This window comes from Alexandromys fortis, unplaced genomic scaffold (assembly GCF_014885135.2).
Source record: "Alexandromys fortis isolate MF-2015 unplaced genomic scaffold, M_Fortis_MF-2015_v1.1 scaffold_84, whole genome shotgun sequence".
Classification (NCBI taxonomy): domain Eukaryota; kingdom Metazoa; phylum Chordata; class Mammalia; order Rodentia; family Cricetidae; genus Alexandromys; species Alexandromys fortis.
In genome coordinates, this window is record NW_026068017.1 from 7,710,150 (window position 1) to 7,730,237 (window position 20,088).

General features: G+C 45.9%; 1 protein-coding gene across 1 annotated transcript in view; it reads left to right on the forward strand.

Moving 5' to 3' along the window:
• The window catches only part of Dnah9 (dynein axonemal heavy chain 9), a 328,862-nt gene that overhangs the window by 102,441 nt on the left and 206,333 nt on the right, over window positions 1–20,088 (forward strand). Inside the window, 4 exon segments of the mRNA XM_050162584.1 lie at window positions 1,844–1,948; window positions 11,488–11,645; window positions 14,988–15,126; window positions 19,208–19,495. Of these exon segments, the coding sequence (XP_050018541.1) occupies window positions 1,844–1,948; window positions 11,488–11,645; window positions 14,988–15,126; window positions 19,208–19,495 (690 nt within the window).

Here is a 20,088-nt window from a genome sequence, read left to right on the forward strand (position 1 = left end):
CCTTATCTCACAGACACGTGCTGCAGAGTGTATTCGGAAGCACCTTGTTCTGGGAGCTAGGCACTCAGGCGTCTGCCTGCCTCCTTTTTTTTCCCCACTGTGCCCATTTTGTTGAAGTATATTCTGAGAAAATCAGAGGTTACATGAGGAAAAGGGAATCTCAGCCAAGTAACCAATTAATCTTGTTGCAAACATTTAAAGTGTTATATGCATATGTGTGTGCATGTGTGCATGTATGTGCATGTGTGTGTGTGGAGAAAGATAGAAGGAGTGAGGGAGGGAGAGAGAAGGGAGAAACAGACAGACAGAGACAGAAACAGAGAAACAGAAAGAGACACGCAGAGAGACACTTTCATTATTTAGGCTAATGCATGATCTACTACTGACCTACCCTCACAGCCCAATAGTATACATTTATAACTTGGTAGGTTATGGAATGTAGTGTTTCAATAGTTTTCTTGACAACAAAATCCTTTTCTCAAGGTGTTCCATAAAATACAGCTTGCAATGTGTGATTGTTCTGCCATCCCATCTTCACTGATCACACTGGAGAACCCTGACCCATTCTCTGCTCTCTGTGACAGTATGATCCGCAGTATTCCCTGGAACAAATACCAGTAATTCTCTTTTATTTGTATACCTTATTGCCAACATTTTCCTAAAAGCTCTTGGAAGGACTGCATCTAACACAGAGTCTTATACACACAACTAGTCATTTTTTTAAAAAATGCCTGCTGGGTCAAGGACACCACAAGAAAACCCACAAAATCAACTAACCTGAACTCACAGGGGCTCACAGCGACTGAACTAACAACCAGGGCCCACTGCATATATGTTAGAGTTATGTAACTTGGTCTCACAAGAATGTGAGACTCCTAACAATCGGAGCAGGAGATGCCTCTGACTCTCTCTTGCTTTAGGGACCTTTCTTTCCTACCAGGTTGCCTTATCCAGCCTTAATAGGAGAGGAGGTGCCTAGTCTTACTGCAACTTGATATACCATGGCTGGTTGATATCCATGGGAGGTCTGTGCTTTACTGAAGAGAAATGGAGGAAAAGGAGGAGTGGAAGGGCATGCGGTGGGGGGAGGGGAGACGGGAGGTAGGAAGAATTGAGAGGAGAGGAGGGAGGTGAAACTGGTGTTGGGATATAAAAACAAACAACAATGACAAATATATAAACATAAAGATAGAATGACCCCTGGATAAATGTAAGGACTCCCATAAATGCACCACCAGCACTTTGGAGGCATCACCTAGCCTGTGGCCTCCAGAACCTGCTCCTTACCGCTGATGCACGAACTCCCATCTCATGCCAGAGTTCCTTTGCATTTTAGGATAGAAACACGTTCTTGCCTTTGGAATTCCTTTCTTGATCTCTCTTGGAAGACTGGCCCACAGTTTGTTTCTCTGACTGTTGTCAGTTCCCTGACATTTCCAGCTCCCCATCATCTGGGAAACCTGAGTGGCTGGACATGGAGAGAAGGCACAGGCATTGACTTCCCATTAGAGGATGCCGGAGCCTGAACAGAAGCCTATTTGTCTATGTGCTCTAAGAAAAGTTATCTTTTATTCATTTTCTGGGACTTTAAATGTTACAGAATGCTCAGGACAAAACCCTGCTGGCATCTTAAAGGGATTTTTTTCACAACGTCATCTTGGAAAGTTTGTTAGATTCCATGTCTTGGGTTGTTGCCCATCACCTTCAAAAACTTATTTGTTCTGGAAATTACAATGCGAGTTTCAGGGGACCGGATGTGTCTCTAATAAAGAAGCTGGAAAATGACTCTGGACACAACTCTAAGAAAGTGTCATCATTTAATCCTTGTATGTTTTGCTTGCAGTCCTGTGGCAACATCTACAAAGGCCTGGCTCAGACTGGCGCCTGGGGCTGTTTCGATGAGTTTAACCGAATCTCTGTGGAAGTCCTGTCAGTGGTGGCCGTACAGGTATGGATGAGAAGGGTATGGGAGCCTTGCAGTTTGTATGCCTGGTCCCGTGGGAGTCTACAGCCTGCTGTTTTCATTCTTCAACATCAATTCCCCATCCTCTTGCCATTCCATCCCCCTTTCTCCATCCTTATAATAAATGTTCCTCTATTACCCACCAAAGCATATCCTCTTCTATCTAACTGGATCCCCTTCCCCGTGTGTAAAAGAGGGACATAAATTATCTATGTGCTTCACAGAAGGGATCAGCAAAGGAGGCAGATCCCAGCTATGAGGAAGCATCTCACACATGGGCTGTAAACCAGGGCTCCAGCTTCAGCTCTCGCATTTGCTGTAGAAGTCAGGAAGCAAGTTGTTTCACCTCTTTCTTCCTAATCTACTCGCTGTTGTATAAGGCTGTGGTTTCCCAGGGCTTGAGTGAGTGGAGGCGCACGGCTGAAAAGGACATGATTCCGAACTGCAAAGATGTCTTGAATTTCTGAGACAGATGTGAGCACTTTCAGCATTCTAGAAGTGATCATAATATCCATTCTGTAGAATAAAACTTGGAAAGGGGTTATCTTAAAACCAGTCCCTAAATGCTGGCTGGAGAGGGTTGGATTGGGGTCAAGGACCCATAGTCAAAGAGAGGAGAGTAGAAAGAAGGAAAGCAGAGGCTGAATTCTTTGCTAAGTCTGTTATACCGGACACTCTTCACTTACCATCCCGCATCCTCTGGTGGTTCTCCTGGTATAAATACTACTTTATATGGAGAAAACATAGAGGGAAGAAAAGGAACTTGCCCAAGGCACAGTGTTGCAAAGTGACAAGGGTAGGATTTGAACACCGCTTTTCCATCCACATCATCAACATACACATATGAATTGTCAGAGAAGCAAGCTCAAACCAAATAAAAATGGGTATAAATGCCTTCTGGTGCAGGTAAGAGGGAATCCTGAGGATTCTAACGGAGAGTTAGCCTGTGTGTGGCAGCAGTGTTAAAGACCTGGGTAAAGGAGGAATCCTTGCCTGAAATCAAGGCAGAGGATTTTCCTGGGATCCTCATCGAACTGCAAAGGCTCCTGTACCCTTGCATCTCCTTCGCCAGGCCCTTTTCCTCTGTCCCTCCCTATAGGCTGAGCATCCTCTTTTCCCACCAAAGGTTAACTGGCTGCAGCCATCCTCTTCCACCCTACTTCCCCAAGGCAAAGCCTCTATAGAGCACTGTATGCAGTGAGGTGAGTGGTCAGTGCTGTGCCCATTGCTCCGGGTTTGTGCCCATTGCTCCGGGTTTGTGCCCACACCCCATACAGTCAAACGCAGTGGCAGGCTCCTCCCTTTCAGCTTATTTCCAAAGCGTCATGCAGATAGAATTATTTAAGAAAAAAAGAGGGTGATAAAGAAAGAGAAGAGAAAGGAAAGGAAGAGGAAGAGGGGGAGGAAAAGGAAAGGAAAAGGGGAAAATGGAAGAGAAAGAAACAGAGGGGAAGGGGGAAAGAGGATGGGGGAGAGGAGAGTAAAAGGGAGGGGTGGGGATCATCCCTGCAAATCTGTGCAATTCTTTCAGCCTCAAAAAGGCCAATTGAAAACGCTCAACTGGGCCGAGTTCCTTCCTTTTCTTTGGTGAGAGCATGGCATGGAGGGAGGGCTGGCAGCACAGGGGTGAGATGGGACATCAAGCGGGTCACCCATGTGGGAGATACTGGCCAAGGCAGCATTGTCCCCTTCCCTAGATGATGTGCCCTGCCAGGAACCAGCCTCTGTCTACATAACCTCCAGATGTCCCCCCCTCTCATCCAGCATGCTGTCCCTGTCACTGGAGGCTAAATGTGGAGCTCCGAGCAGAGCGCTGAAGCAACTGCAGGGTTGGAACGTGGTAGCCCCCATACCAGCTGCTATTTGTAGCATCCCACCCCTGGGCTTCAACTGTCACTGGGAGCCAGAGGCCATCATGGGGCTCTCAGGGCCCTTCACTTGCCTGCTCCACAGGGGTCACTCAGTCCTTTGTGCCTCTCTCTCTCTCTCTATCTCTCTTTTTTTTTTTTTTTTTTTTTTTTTGGTTTTTCAAGACAGGGTTTCTCTGTGGCTTTGGAGCCTGTCCTGGAACTAGCTCTTGTAGACCAGGCTGGTCTCAAACTCACAGAGATCCGCCTGCCTCTGCCTCCCGAGTGCTGGGATTAAAGGCGTGCGCCACCACCACCCGGCTCCTTTGTGCTCTCTTATCTGGCCAAGGCTGCTTCACAAACACTGACCCTTGTCCCCGCTGTTCCTTAGGGAAGATTTTCCAGAGCAAGGTGTAGTTTCCCCTCCCTGAGACTTGCTCTTCTCAGCAGGAGTTAGTGATGGTGGGGAAAGTGAGGCCCAAGCAGTAACCTAAACATTCCCTTGCAATGACATTGTGATCTGCCTTGGCTTGGTGAGTTGATTATGCAATTTTCTGTGGTCTTGAATTGGCATGACTTGACAGGGCCTAGGGAGGAAGTATTTCCATCAAGAAACAAGCTAGGGATATGGACCAATGATAGAGTCTTTGCCTAGCAGGCATAAGATCCCAGGTTAATCCCCAAAACTGTTCCTCCCAAAACCTACAGTTGATGGCACTAACACATGAAGACCTTGTTTCTGTGGAAAGTCAGTGGTTAAACATCTATCAACACACCTCTGCCTTGTAGAGATGGGATCTGGCATTACCTAAACTGAAACTGAATATTCGTATTTTGCAAGAAATTATGTTAGTCTTTTTCTATGATTATAATAAGATACCTGAAGTCATACTACATATAAAGAAAATTGTTTTTCTTTTCTTCTTCTTTTTTTTTTTGGCTCACATTCGTGAACTTTCAAAGACACACATCTGGCAATGTCTTCTGGCTGTCAAACCATAGGATTCAATCATGAACCCTACCCAATGACCTTGTCTAAACACAGCCCCAAAAGCATCTAGACACCATAGCTGGATCAAGTTCCCTCCCTCTCAATGTCTCATAATGAGGATTTAGTTCAATATATGAACCCCTGGAAACAAACCGAAACCATGTCCCCACCCCCAGCAGAAAGTAAGCATGTCTTCTGGCTGTTTCCATACTTGGGTAGTCACATCACAGCTTGAAGCCAGAAACAGTGCCATAGAATCTCTCTGTGCACTGTGGGGATTCCTTCCTTCCTTCCTGAGTAGCTGGTGTAGAGCAGGCAAACCCTTCTCAGAGTCTTGGCTCCAGCCCATGGGTGGCTCTGACAATCTGGGGAGAAGTTGTCTGAGTGCCCTCTGGAAAATGGCTCCGTTTCCTTGTACTGCACTGTGTACTCAGAGATGCTCTTACTCCTTCTCGCACTGTAAGCCTCTGTCTTTTAATCCCCTTCCCCACCGCCCTGTTATTTCCACTTACCTGTATGTCTTCCTCTCATCTCTACGTTCATGACTTCTGTGCCTTCTCCTCTGGCTGCTTGCCACAGCGGTTAGAGGATGTCTCTTGTTCTCACCAGCCCGATATTTCTGTTCCTGATTCCACTGAAGTCCAGAACCACTCATTGTGCACAATTCCATTGATGGGTGTCTCAGGGTGAAGGTTAATGCTAGGGGCTTGCCCCAAGCTATCCCCGTGTGTGTCTCAAGGCATTTTTCTCAGCATGCTCCACAGAGAGCTCATTGAACTAACCACAGTTCTTTCATTATAACAATTTTTTCAATGAGTTAATATCTAAAACATTTAAATCAAAGATCTACAGATGATAGGTGCTCAAGTGTTAGAGGTGATGATACTGGTAGCAGTCATGGTGATGACGGTGATGATGGGTAACTGATGATAATGCAATGGTAGTGGCGGTGCCGGTGATGGTGGTGGTGTTTGTTGTGGTAGCAATGAAGGTAAGGAGGAACTTGGTATTGATTTTGGAGGTCGTATTAGTGGAGATGCTAATGAAAGTGGTGATACTGATCAACGATGATGGCGGTGATGGTGGTGGTGGTGGTGGTGTACCTGATGAGGATAAGCATGGTCCCGGTGATGATAATGATGATGGTGACAGTGATGATAAAGGTGACAATGTTTTAGTGGTAGCGCTAGCAATGAGGCAGATGGCAGTGGTGGTGGGAATGATGATGAGGATGGTAGAGTTTATGGTGGTGATGATGATGAAAAGGAGGGGAGAGTGAGGATGAATGTTGTTATAGCAGTGGTGGGGATGATATTGAAGGTAATGGTGGTGGTGGTGATGATGATGAGAGCATGTGATTACAATGGTGGTGGTGATGGAGGTGGTGGTGATGATGGAGGTGGTGGTGGTGATGATGACTACAAAAATGATAATGGTGATGGTGAGGACATGTGATTACAATTGTGGTGGTGATGGAGGTGATGATGACTACAATAAGGATAATGGTGATGATGAGGACATGTGATTACAATGGTGGTGGTGATGGAGGTGATGATGACTACAATAAGGATAATGGTGATGATGAGGGCATAATGATTACAGTGGTAGTGGTCATGAGGGTGGTAGGGGCAATAGGATGACTGCTGTCCTTGTCATTTTAACACCACAGGAAATAGCTGGAAATTGATGGCTATGACCCTGGGATGGGGGTAAAAGACCACACCTCCCTTTCACAGGCCTGTACTACCTACACCTACACTTCCCCTCAGCTGAGCCATCCGCGGGTTATCTTAGCAATCCTAACATTCCCTAGCCGGTGCAAGGGTGCCCACCGGCTGTTGTCCACTTCTCAGGAGTCAGAAAATGGAATAACCTTGTGTGAAAAGGAACTAATACAGGGCTTCCTGTGCTCCTAGAATTGAGTAAAGGAAGTTCAACTTGGAACTCCCTAATGCTGCCACACTCCGGTCTAGGGACACAGCGACAGAAGGCAGTCGGGAGGAAGTGGCCTGACAACAGTTGAGGCAGGACTGGAGCTGGTACCATTTAAAATCATATAAGCAGCCAAGGAGAAAATCGTGCTTAATTATTCACAGAGTAATCCTGCCTGGCATATTGGTTTGGAAGCCGCGCCAGCTGCTGACAGTTCTCTGGCGCCCTCCCCTCCCTCCCTCTCCTCGCCCTTCTGTGCTTCCCATCCCAGGAACTTCTGTGGAGGTGATTACGCTCCCAGCGTTTCCATGGCTGGATGTTTTCATGTCTCTGTCAGGTTGGTCAAGCAGAATTGCATGCCCATTTGGGAAGATCCTCACTGTGACAATTGCAAGAGAAATTACTCGCTATTTTTAAAAAGCATTTAGACTACTTAGTTCTTGTCAGAATCTCCTCATTGCTGGCTCAGTCAGCTCTCTAGACCTTGGATTATCTGAGCCTCGGGAAACATCCCACCAAGGTAACAACTCATCATCTTGGACCTTTAACCCCTGACCTCCCCCCCCCAATATTCTTTGGTGGCCCCACTACTTGTGGTACAGGCACAGACAGGGGTGAGACATGAAACAGCTGCGCAGCAGATCTAAGTCAGGCACGCCAGCAAACCCCTAAAATCCCAGCTAAGACTATGAGTTCGAGGTCAGCCTGAACTACATAGTGAGACCCTTTCCCAAATAAATAAAAGTCAAAAGCTGTATTAGCAAGGGACTTACAGCGTGTTTCCAAGGACTCCAGGCAAGGAACAAATGTTCCAGTCTCAGAGCCAAGAGAATGTCCCAAGTTGTACCCTTTGTAGAGGAGCTGCCTCTAAAAGAACACAGAACTGTTACACAATGTTCAAAGTGGTGATCGGGTTGTACTTCCTGAAGGCCGCAGGCTCCAGCCTACCTTTATTGTGGAAACCAGACAGGCTTTTAGCGATACATGGTATCTGAGCAAAGGTGTCATAAGAGAATGGCAGGAGAAGGGGCTACAAACCCTGAACATCCATACAGATTGGATTAGCCTGTGACCTCCTTAACCTGTATCACCGGTAAAAAGACAGGACAATTTGCATACATCATTCACTATGAGAGAGTCCAGGCCTGAGTGGGGGACACAGGGCAGAACCATCTGAGAGGGCCAGTTTCCAGGATAGGTCTGTTGCAAAGGTTTAGCCTGTGCCGTGCCGAATATTGGCCTGCTAGATGCCTGCAGCCTCCTTCCCTCCTTGCTGAGGGAATGTCTCTGGATGTCAGGTACACCCACGGGGAATGGTGAAAGCGATCGCCAGCTGAGAATCACAGCATCTCTGCAGCCTTTTGTATAATAATCATTATTTTCCGAGTAGGACAAACAATGTATCCATAAATACAAACAAACCTTGTAGAGACTATCACCTAAGTGGCGTCATAGCATCCGAGTAGTTACTCATTGTGGTCGTCATATAATAACCGAACTGCCTGGTTGGTTCTCCTCAGAATATGTAGGGACATATTACCCGTTACCTGTTGTCAGCCTGAGCCTGATGACGTCATGCTAGCCCAGCGCCATGTTCCTTCTGGGTGAGGCGACTAAGCATGCTTGCTCTGTTTCCAGTCTGCTTGGTTTTAAGACTTGACCTGCCCCACCTGGCCAGCATTCATTTTCACCCACACTTTTTTTTTTCTGTTAACTTTTTATTTCGAGCCAATTTTAGATTCATATACAAGTTTCAAAAACAGTACATTGTCTAGTCATCCCTCCCTCAGTCCCCCCCCCCATGCTAACTTTTAAACAGAAATGGTTTCTTAAGCACCTTCTGCCTCACTTCCCCCTCTATAAAATTAGGGCCTAAGACCACCCATCTCAGTCTCCAGTGAACTGAGCAGGAAGCTTCCTGTAGAATGTTCAGAATAGTTCTTGGTACTGGTCACGTGCTCTAAAAATATTAGATATGTTTTCTCATCGTTATCATCATTCCTGATGGCTTTAAAATCTCCGGAAGTGAGGCAGCTTTAGAGACATGTGCGCACAGTTGCCTCGGCGGCCTCCAAGCAAAGCCTGCATTTCATCCTCGCCTTTCCTGTGTACCTGGATCCTCCTTGGCATCCTCCACTCTCTGGTCTTTATCCAGGACCCTTGGATCCTGATTGCCATCACATTCCTATGGTTGGTAATCCACATCCTAAGAATCTCAGTTGCTACAGCAGCAGTAAGGGAATCATAGCCAGTAGTGTCAGGCTAAGAGAAACACCTGACAGCCCAGAGGCTCCAGCATCGCCCACATCCCCCAGCCTGCTTGGTTATGTCTCTCAAGAGCCCCCCTACAGAATTTTACACAAAAGCACAGATGCCTCCAATCCAGAGTACGTCATAAATTCCTGCTGAGTGTGGGCTTTCTGGGCTCCAGTGTTTGGGTAGGGAGTGCTGAGTCAGAAGGAACAGCAGGAGGGTCCTAGGCTCCAGCTTTGGCCTTTGCCCAAAGGTAGCACAACATATTGTAAGCACTAATTAAACTTGCCTCCCTGGCCCTAGCTGAGGAAGTGCTTTGTATAGTTTACAGATTTAAGGACTGGGGAGGAAGGAAGCAAACAGCTTTCCACATGCCACCTAACTTGCAGATAGTGAGGCTAGCAAGGCTAGCAGGGCTGGACCGTGAGCCTGGTGTGAATCAGCAGAGTTCTGCCTGGGTGGCCAGCATGCGGGGTGCTGGAGGCTGGCTCTGCCTGGCTGGCATTGGTATTCTGCACGGAGAGAAGTCTCAGGTTCCCGCTAATTGCTGTGAGCTCAAATACATTCAGTCATTAGAACTTCACTGCAGAAGAGCTGAATCCTAATTGCAGAACTGTCAGATAGCCTGGTAATATTGTCCCCTTTGCTTCCTCTCCCAACTACACACACACATACACACACACACACACACACACACACACACACACTACACACACTAACCCTCTACAGCTCTTGGCAGAACTGGGCTACCCTTGGCTTTTCTAGCAGCCATACTTGACAGACATGTTTGAGGTTCATTTAAAACGCCGCCCTCATCCCAGCCAGCTTCAGGTTCTGCTTCCAGGAACCACATGGGCCTAGAAATTGCCGGAGGCATTGTGGGGCCTAGCTGAGCAAAGCCAGCCTGCTGGTGTGTGTCTTTTGTCTTCTACTATACTATGGCTGATCATTTTTGCATTTATCTCAAAGCAGAGTGTGAAAAACATACACAGCTGAGTTCCATTTCTGTCCCCTTTTTCACTACTGTAAGATCTTGTTAACTCAGAACAGAGCTCCGACCAGGTCATGGTAGTTAGATCAGGATTGATGGAGGTGATGTGGAAACAATAGAAAGAGGAGATTGACCTCTACAGAAGCTGGTTAATCAGAACACTGAAAAGCCAAGTCTGTGTGCTGAAGTATGGGGCTGGGAGGTTGATCAGGGTTGGAGGAGGGCCTTGGGGGTTTTATAGGACAGAAATGAACTTTGGGAAGACAAGTTTCCATCCGCAGGTGGGTTCCCCTGCAGCCTCAGAACTGTAAATACCAACAGGTCCCAGGCTGACCTGTGTATCAGGAGCGGCCCGGTCCTAACCTCTGGCAAACCCTGTGAGGCTGGTATCAATGTGTCCTCCTTCCTGTCCAGAGCTGATCAGCTCTCCCGAAGATTTGGGCTTAATCAGAACTTAAATGCTTCAGCTAATACAGTCCTCCAGCTTCACCAGAGACGTTTAGGACATGGCATCTCCTCAGAAATGCCCCTTTCCAGCCTCAGCTTACCTGTGCCATTCTGGCACATGCCCCCACTTCTCACAGTCTGAATCCTCCAATCTGGGAAGGAAGCGTCATTCAAACTCCACCTGCTCATAATGTCACTCTGGACATGCAATCTGGGGAGAAAAGGGGTGGGTGGCTCCGGCTGAGACAATAAACACAGCTGCGGGAACAATGTTCACATTCAAAAGTGCCACGTTTACTGCTGTTTCTTTCTATGTGGATTTCATTATCCTTAAAACAAGCTGGGGGGGGGCGGTGTCGGGTGCTGGCATTCTCATGGTGCAGGGGCCAAGAGCACATACTCAAGAATCCCTGGGCATGGATTCAAATCCTGCTGCCTCAGAGAGGGGCGCTGCAACTGGAGAAATCACTCTACTCTATGCTTCTGATTTATCATAGTGAAGTGGGGGCGATGGGTTGACATGCTCCCTCCAGCTTTCTTGATGAGGGCTGAATGACTTTCTATGCATCAGAAATACTCAGGGATAGGAATAAGGCCCGGGGGCATCCAGTGGCATGTGCAAGGCCCTGAGCTTGGTCCCCAGCACCTCCCTCCCTCCCTTCTTCCCTCCCTCTTTCTCTCTCTCTCTCTGTGTCTCTCTCTGTGTGTCTCTGTCTCTCTCTGTCTCTCTCTCTGTCTCTGTCTCTCTCTCTCTCTCTCACATGCACACACACACACACACACACACACACACTAGCACTAGTGGTACTTTAGGTACCACTAGAAGGAACCCAGATTCCAAATGAAAACCTCACCCGTGTCCTGCCCACTCCCATCTGAGTTGCATGGTGTGCCGAATGTTGATGTGGACAAACAGATTCCTCTTAGACTCACCTTTAGTGCCCACCAGTGAAGACTCCAGGATGCAGGCTCCGTGCCTGTCCTTCAATGCAGGGGGCCACAGGACAATTTGCCTGTGTCGTGTCTGGATTTCCAGCTTTAGCTACTGTCCCCCCCTCACCAGGTGAAAAGCATCCAGGATGCCATCAGAGACAGGAAGCAGAGGTTCAGCTTCCTTGGGGAGGAGATCAGCCTGGATCCTTCTGTGGGCATCTTCATCACCATGAACCCTGGCTATGCTGGCCGCACAGAACTGCCAGAGAACCTCAAGGCCCTCTTCAGGTGAGTGGCAGTATGTCTCCACACGCAGACTCCACAGAGAGGAGTTTCTCATATTTTTCTTCTGAAAATGTAGTTTATATATATATAGAGAGAGAGGAAATAAACATTATTTATTTTTTAATCCCCTAGCCTATCATAAATATTTTTTCTATTGGATTTTTTTTTTATAAATCTCATTCCATGGCTACATATTTTTCTATCAACTCCGTGGTCCATGGTATAATTAACTAGCCCTCTGTGTCTGAATTATTAAGAGTGTTTCTAGCATTTAAAATAAATTCAAACATAATTCTGTAATGTACATTTTTGTATATAAATCTTTTTTTTCTGTATGCATGATTATTTTGTTTGGCTGGCTTCCCAGAGCGGAATTACGGAGTTAACGAGCAGGAACATTTTTAAGGCTTTTGATACACATTGCCAAATTACTTTCTAAAAAGCTCAGTGTCAGATTACATCCTGGTAAAGACACGTAGAAACACCTCTTTTATTTCGCCCTTGTCACCCTTGTATATAGCAATGTTTATATATATATATATATATATTATATATATTAAGAAAACACAAACGTCTTTCCTAGCAAAAGCTAGAGTTTGCATTTTTTTTTTCAGACAAGAGAAGTTGGCCCAACGAGTAGAAAACTGAAAAGTGTCTTCTACTTTTGGATTTTCCGCTTATTAACCCTTTTCCTAGGAGAGAGGTGGCAAGTATGACAATGGCAAGCATGACAGTACTGTTTGTCTCATTTGGCAGCCAGGGTGCAGTGCGCTCTCCATGGGAGGTGGGGTCAACATTGTGTTGACCAGTCAGGCTGCCAGGCATCTTCCTGCCCTTCTAGGTCTAGCCTGGATTTGGAGTTTTTGTTTGTTTGCTTGCTTCCTTGCTCTAAAAGAAGGTCCCCACTGTGTAGCCCAGGCTGGCCCGGGCAGGACATGTAATCCTGTTTGCCTCAGCCTCTTGAGTGGTGGGACTGTGGCTCCGCCCCACACATATCTGGTCCAGCCTCTCCCTTTAAAACCACTCCTGTAGTAGCAGCTGTCTGTGTCACACGGGGGTTGGTGTGGTCCTCACTCAAGCAATGCCTACTTGCATCAAAACCGTTGATACCTTAGCAGAACACTGCGCCTTCAGCTGTGTGCTTACCCAGAGCAGAGGTAAGGTATGTATGACAGACAGGGATACAGGCAGGTCATCACCCATCTAGGAAATATTCCTCATGTTTTCTTCCTAAATTTAATCTTAATCTAGGCCATCCGAAATAACAAACTGCTGTAGACTAGCTGACTTAAACAATAGACACTTCTCAGGGTGCTTGAAGCCAAATCCAAGGTCAGAGAGCCAGATGGTCAAGTTCTGGGAAGACTCACTTCCAAGGTACAAGGATGGCTACCCACAGTGTCCTACTGTGGCAGGGAGCCAGCCACCTTACTTTCAGACTTCATCCTGTTCCTGAGGCCTCGTTCTCATGACCTCCACCTCCCGATCCCATTGCACTGGGGGTTTCCATCAAAATGTTAGGGTTCTACAAGCGTTCAGGCTCTGGCAATCTAGATTATATTCATAGAAGAGAGTTGGGCAAGAATGAGAATGATATTTCTGGTTTTGTTTGAGGCACATGAGTTTGCCTTCACGTATGTATATGTGTCACATGCATGCCTGCTACTCATGGAGGCCAGAAACGGACACTGTATCCTCTGGGGCTAGGGTTACAGGTGCTGGTTAGTGGCCATGTAGGAGCTCGGAACCAAACCCAGTTCCTTTGTCAGAACAGCAAATGATCTTAAGCACCAGACCCAGCTCTCCAGTCCTGAGAAAGATCTTTTAAAAACATTAAGATGAACATCTATTTACACTTAATTATCACAAAGGTCCTATGACGTAGATACTATTCATTTCCTCCATGTACTCAGAGAAGACAGATGGAGTCCCTAGTTAATAAACAGCGGAGCTGGGATTTGAACTGAGAGACTGGGCTCATCCCAGTCTAGTCCTGTTACCTAGAGGCAATTCCGTAACCACTTGGCATTCTTCTTCCCATACTGTGTTAGCATTTATTTTTCAAAGCTGGGAACTGGCCATATTGTTTAATAGACTGCTTTCATTAATTAATATTTTCCCATGCCACTTACTAATCTTCCTTCTGCAGCATAATTTTTCAGAGTCGCATTAAATTCTGTTGATAGCATCATGTTCAGGCTGCCAAATAATTTCGAGACTCTAAATATTTGGTGGCTCCTTCGGTTCTGAATGCAATATAAAACATTTCAAAGGACAGTATGTACTTGAATTATTTTGAAAACTAAATATTATCAATACAAGGGAAATGCCATTAAAGAGAGGTAACAGGCCGTGGAGATAACTCAGCCAGTGAAGTGCTTGCTATGCAAACAAAAGGATGTGTGTTCAGTTCGTTTTCCAAACATGGGTGTGGTGTCAGGCTCCTGTCCTTCCACTGTAGGGGAAGACACGGATATCTTTCTGGGGCTTGCTGACCTACCAGCCTACCTAAATCACTGAGCTTCAAGCCAACGAGAGGCATTGTCTCAACAAGATAGGTGGCTTCTGAGGAACAACATTCAAGCTTGTCTTCTGGGCTCCACATACATGTTCATAACCAGGCACGTGTATGTATGTGCATGTGTGCACACATGCACACACTTAATTTAACAGCAGTAAGTTCCCATAACGTACCAAATAAATAATAGCTTTAACAAGTATTTTAAATTATATATAATTTTAAATATGTATTTTAAATATTCACTTATGTATATATGTATTTATGTATGTATCACGAGTGCCAGAGAGAGGAAAACCACAGTAAATTCTTACATAGAGATGAAAATCTCAGATCCTCTGGGTTTTTGTGTATGCTATTCTGTGTCAAGATGGTGCTAATTGGTACCTACCTGGTCCTTAGCATTGCAAACAAATAATTTTTTTATACAAATAAGCACAAAATGAGTTCTAAATATCTGGAAGACATCCCTAACTTGCAGAGACGGAGCAGAGCAGGGGAGTACTCTGCTTCCACCACCCAGGGAGAGACTCCATTCTCCAAGCTTAGCTCCTAGCCTATTTTAGACAAGTTGCCATGATAACCCTTGCCTTGACCCCAAGATATGATGAGACCTGAGCTGTAGCTCCAACTCGGCCCCCTCCTGCTGATATTATCCACCACTTTGGGGAGGAGGATCCATCCCTTCATCCTTAGCTAATCATCCCCGACTTAGATTGCAACGGCCCGTCTGTGAGCTTTTGCCCTTGAAGACAGCTCTTTGCCTGATTGCAGCCAGCGTCTCTTGTCCTGCAGTCTCCCCTTCACCTCTGTCTCCCTGCATCCAGGCCTTGTGCAATGGTTGTTCCAGACTTTGAGCTCATCTGTGAGATTATGCTGGTAGCAGAAGGATTCATTGAAGCTCGGTCGTTGGCCAGGAAGTTTATCACCCTTTACCAGCTGTGTAAAGAACTTCTCTCCAAACAGGTAGGATATCTGTGGAGGCCGACGGCCAAGCGCCATGCTGTGGCCCACCTCTAAACCAACAGACCTGAGTATTCTTACAGGGTCTGGGCCATTATAAAAGCTCAGAGTTCTTCCGTAAATTTTGTGTTCAGTGTTCAACAACACTCTCTCAAGGTTTTTGAGAGGCGAGTTATTTTTAAGTAGTTAAAAACCTTCCCCAGACAGCTGTCCCATGAGAAACACGGCAGTGGCAAGTGGCAGTCCCTGGAGGGAATGGTCTCTTTTTGAGAGGACATGAGATGGGCTGGGTGCTGGAAGTGGTTTAGTATAATGGCCTCATGCTTTCCCTTGGTAGTGTGGCTTTAAAATGCTTCTGCTGAAGGCAGATCCGGGAAACAGCACTCTAAGGAGGTTAGTATGAACAATTTCATGGTGTCAAGGACAACCAACCAGCAAAGCTTCCCAGGACTCTTACCAGTGAGGCTCACACTCCCTTCGGAGTCATCTGGCCTTGGTCACCATCACCACCATGGTCTCTATCAGGCCTGTGATACATTTACAAGAGAGAGGAATCCTGCTCTCTCTATACTTTCCATCTGACTTCTCTGTTCTCTGTGGCCACCAGCTTCCAGGCCTGTGACTACCCAGAACTCTGTCCCACATCCCTCTCTTGTATCTAAACATATATTATCAGTGCTGTACCCCACCATTCTCCCTACATCTAAATATCACCTCCAGTCAGCACATTCAGAGCTGCTCTTCCCCGCCAACTCCCACCAGAACCTTCCTTCCCTGCTCTTCCTGACACAGCACGTGATGTCGTCATTTGCTCCCTTCTATTAGGGACAGGGGTGACAGGATTCATTCCTGACACTTCTTTCTCCCTCCTGGATCAAATCATCAACAAAGTGGAGGCAGACATTTCTGGCCTGCTAGCTACTCCCCCAAATAACCACATGGAGACTTCTTAATAATTATAAATGCTCAACCAGTAGTTTCGACTTGTTTTTAACTAGCTCTTATAACTTAACCCATTTGTATTTGTCTGTGTGTTACCCGTGACTCATTTACCTCATGCATGTGCTTCCTGTCTTGCTCACTCTGCATCTCATGACGTCTCCTCTGATTCTGCCCTTCTCCCCAGCATTCTCTCTGCCCCCAGATTCCTGCCTAGCCATTAGCCAATCAGCTCTCTGTTAACACTAAGAGCAACACGTCTTCACAGTGTAAGAAAGGATGATTCCACAGCAACATAGCGATGTTAATTCTACTTTCTGGAGTCACCTTGTCATCTTGGTTTTCAACTTGACACTCCTGAGAAGGAAGCATCTCAATTGAGGAACTGCCTCCATCAGACTGACTGGTGGGCATGTCTGTGGGGCATTTTCTTGATTGATATAGGAGGGCCTAGATCATTGTGGGCAGCACCATCCTTAGGCAGGTAGACCTGAGCTATGGCAGAAAGAGAGTACAATATGAGCCTGGAAACAAAGCAGTAAGTGGCTCTCAGTGATTTATGCTTCAAGATCCTTACTTGAGTTTCCCTCTTGGCTTCTCTCAATGATGAATTGTAGTCTGTAAGCTAAAATAAACCTTTTCTCCCCAAGTTACTTTTGATCATGGTGCTCATCACAGCAGCAGAACACTAACTAGCACTAACTAGAACACCCATGCTTTTCTGTACTCAGCACTGCTGCTCTAGTTACAAGTACCCATGTCTCTCAGTTTAAATCTTATACCTGCCTCTGGAATAATTTTGCTGCTGGTGATTCAGCTTCCTCAACCCATTCTTGAGATACTAGCTGAAGTAATTATTTTCAAATGCTTGTCACTGCTCTGAACTTCAAGACAAACTTCTGATCCCTCAGCTCAAGGCCATAGAGCTCTGCACTCTGCCTTCCTCAACAGCTCAGGCCCATGGTTTCCATGCTGTGTTCTACCTAAGTCTTCTCTGATTTCTTTGATAAATTTTCCTCTATCCCAAGCCTGTGGACACCTGTTTCTCGGACCTTGACAGCAGTGCTCCCTTGTCTGTGTCTAACTGATTTCTATTCCTTCCAATGCTCTTTTTTATTTTTTTAAAAACAATCTTTTTTATTATACATACTAATCCAAGTTCCCACTCCTTTCCCTCCTCCCATTCCCTCCACATACCCTCTCACCCCACCCCTATCTACTCTTCAGAGAGTAAGGCACATTGCTTTGGGAAAGGTTCAAGGCACTCCCTACTATATCTAGGCTGAGCAAGGTATCCATCCAAAGAGAATGGGTTCCCAAAAAGTCAGTACATGCAGTAGGGATAAATCCTGGTGCCAATGCCAGTGGACCCTCAGTCTGCCCCAGCCATGCAACTGTCAACCACATTCAGAAGGACTAATTTGGTCCTATACTTGTTCCTTACCAGTCCAGCTGGGTTGATGAGCTCCCATTAACTCAGGTAGACTGGTTCAGTGGGTGTACCCATAATGGTATTGACCTCTTTGCTCATATTCTCACTCCTCCCCCTCTTCAACTGGACTTTGGGAGCTCAGTCCAGTGTACTGCTGTGGGTCTCTGCTTCTATTTCCATCAGTTGTTGGACGAAGGTTCTATGGTGATATTAAAAATATTCATCAGTCTGACTACAGGGCAAGGCAAGTTCAGGCCTCCTCTCCTCTATTGCTTAGGGTCTTAGCTGGGATCATCCCTGTGGATTCCTGGGAATTTCTCTAGAGCCAGGTTTCTTGATTACCCCATAATGGCTCCCTCAATCAAGATATCCCTTTTCCTGTTCTCATCTCTGTCCTTTCTTCATCTCAACTATCACATTCCCTCAAGTTCTCCTTGCCCCTTCCCTTCTTCCCTCCTCTTCCCCTTCCACCCTCCTTCCTCCCCCCACCCCCATGCTCCCAATTTTGTTACGTGATCTTGTCTATTTTGACTTTTCAGGTGGATCTATATATGTTTTTTTAGGGTTCACCTTATTAGCTTCTTTAGAATAATGAACTATAGACTCAATATCCTTTGTTTATATCTAGTGTCCATTTATGAGTGAGTACATAACATATTCATCTTTTTGGGTCTTGGTTATTTCACTCAATATGGTTTCTTCTACTTCCACCCATTTGCATGTGAAATTCAAGATGTCATTATTTTTTATTGCTGGGTAGTACTCTAATGTGCCATATTTTCTTAATCAGTTGACAGGGGCATCTAGGTTGTTTCCAGGTTCTTGTTATTACAAACAATACTGCTATGAACATAGTTGAACAAATGTCTTTATAGTATGATTGAGCATCTTTTGGGGCAATGCCCAAGAGTGGTAGTGCTGAGAAACCACCATACTGATTTCCAAAGTGGTTGTACAAGTTTGCCCTTATTCCACATCCTCTCCAGCATAAGCTATCATTGGTGATTTTTTAATCTTAGTCATTCTAACAGGTGTAAGTTGGTATCTCAGAGTTGTTTTGATTTGCATTTCTTTAATGGCTAAGGATATCGAACATTTCCTTAAATGTCTTTCATCCATTTGAGAATCTTGTGTTGAGAATTCTGTTTAGTTCTGTACCCCATTTTTTAAATTGGGTTACTTAGAATTTTGATGTCTAATTTCTTGAGTTTTTTTATATATTTTGGATATCCTCTGCCTGATGTGGGGTTGGTGAAGATCTCCTTCCATTCAGTAGGCTGTACTAGGCCTGGTTTCTGCCAATTAGCTATTCTACCAGCCTCGGGGAATATAGTTTTTAAAAATGATTTTCAGTGAGTTTGGAGGTATCCAAGGAAAATCTCATACGCTCAACATACACCTTCTCTAACAGCTGAGGTGCTCTCTCCTTGACAGTCCTCCCCCTCCCACCCTCTGAATATATGAGGAACAACTAGATCAATTTGAAGATGGTTCTAGTTCATCCACCAGAGCCCCATCCCATTGACTGTTCTATGTCTGCTCACAGTCATAGCTGGAAAAATACAGGCAATGGCAGACCAGGAACATAGCATTCAGAGACCTAGTCACCCTCCTTCTACCTGGGCTTCAGTAGTGACCTGTAGCATGTTCTGTGTAATTTGCAATGCTCTACATCCAAAAAACTCTAGCCTCAGTTCTGCTGTCTTCCCACAGGATCACTATGACTGGGGACTGCGGGCCATCAAGTCTGTCCTCGTGGTAGCAGGGTCCCTGAAACGAGGAGACCCTGACCGACCAGAGGACCAAGTCCTGATGCGCTCCTTGAGAGATTTCAACATCCCTAAGATTGTGACAGATGACATGCCGGTGTTCATGGGTCTGATTGGAGACCTCTTTCCTGCTCTCGATGTCCCCCGGAGGAGAGACCTGAACTTTGAAGCTGTGGTTCGGAAAGCAATCTTGGACCTTAAACTCCAGGCTGAGGACAACTTTGTGCTCAAGGTACACGAGGCTTTCCCTTATAAGCTTTTTCTGTCTCTGAGTTCTTTTCTTAGACCATGAGTTATACTCTATTTTTCGTTCAAATAGAATCTTAGCTGTGCAGATAAATATCCAGTTAGAGATACTTTCATTCACTTACTGATTCTTTACTGGGAGGCCACAATGTGGAATGATGGTGGGGAGGACAAGAGAAAGAGGGAGGTCTGCCATTAGTATCCATGAAAAATGAACTATTTAGTGCTAAATACGTTAAGGAGGAGATGCTTGCTAGTGTCTTTAAGAACGAGTCTAGGTGCTTGTGTTCTGTGGCAGAAGCTGCAAAGGGCACACAGAAAGGCCGGGAAACCATCTCCCTCACATTCAAATGGTGGGTTAATGAGGAAGGTTCCATCTGGGTCTGATCTCTAATTGATATTAAAATAGTCTCCATTAGAGAGCGGGGCCTGCCTCTCTAATGAGGAAGCCCAGCACCTGGTTTAAGCCTACCAAGGCAGACTGACAATGGGGCCAGGTGACAATGCATAGGAATGAACTGGGCTGTCGCTGGGTTGGGCTAGGATTCACTGCCGACTTTTAAAGGCTTGGAGCACAAA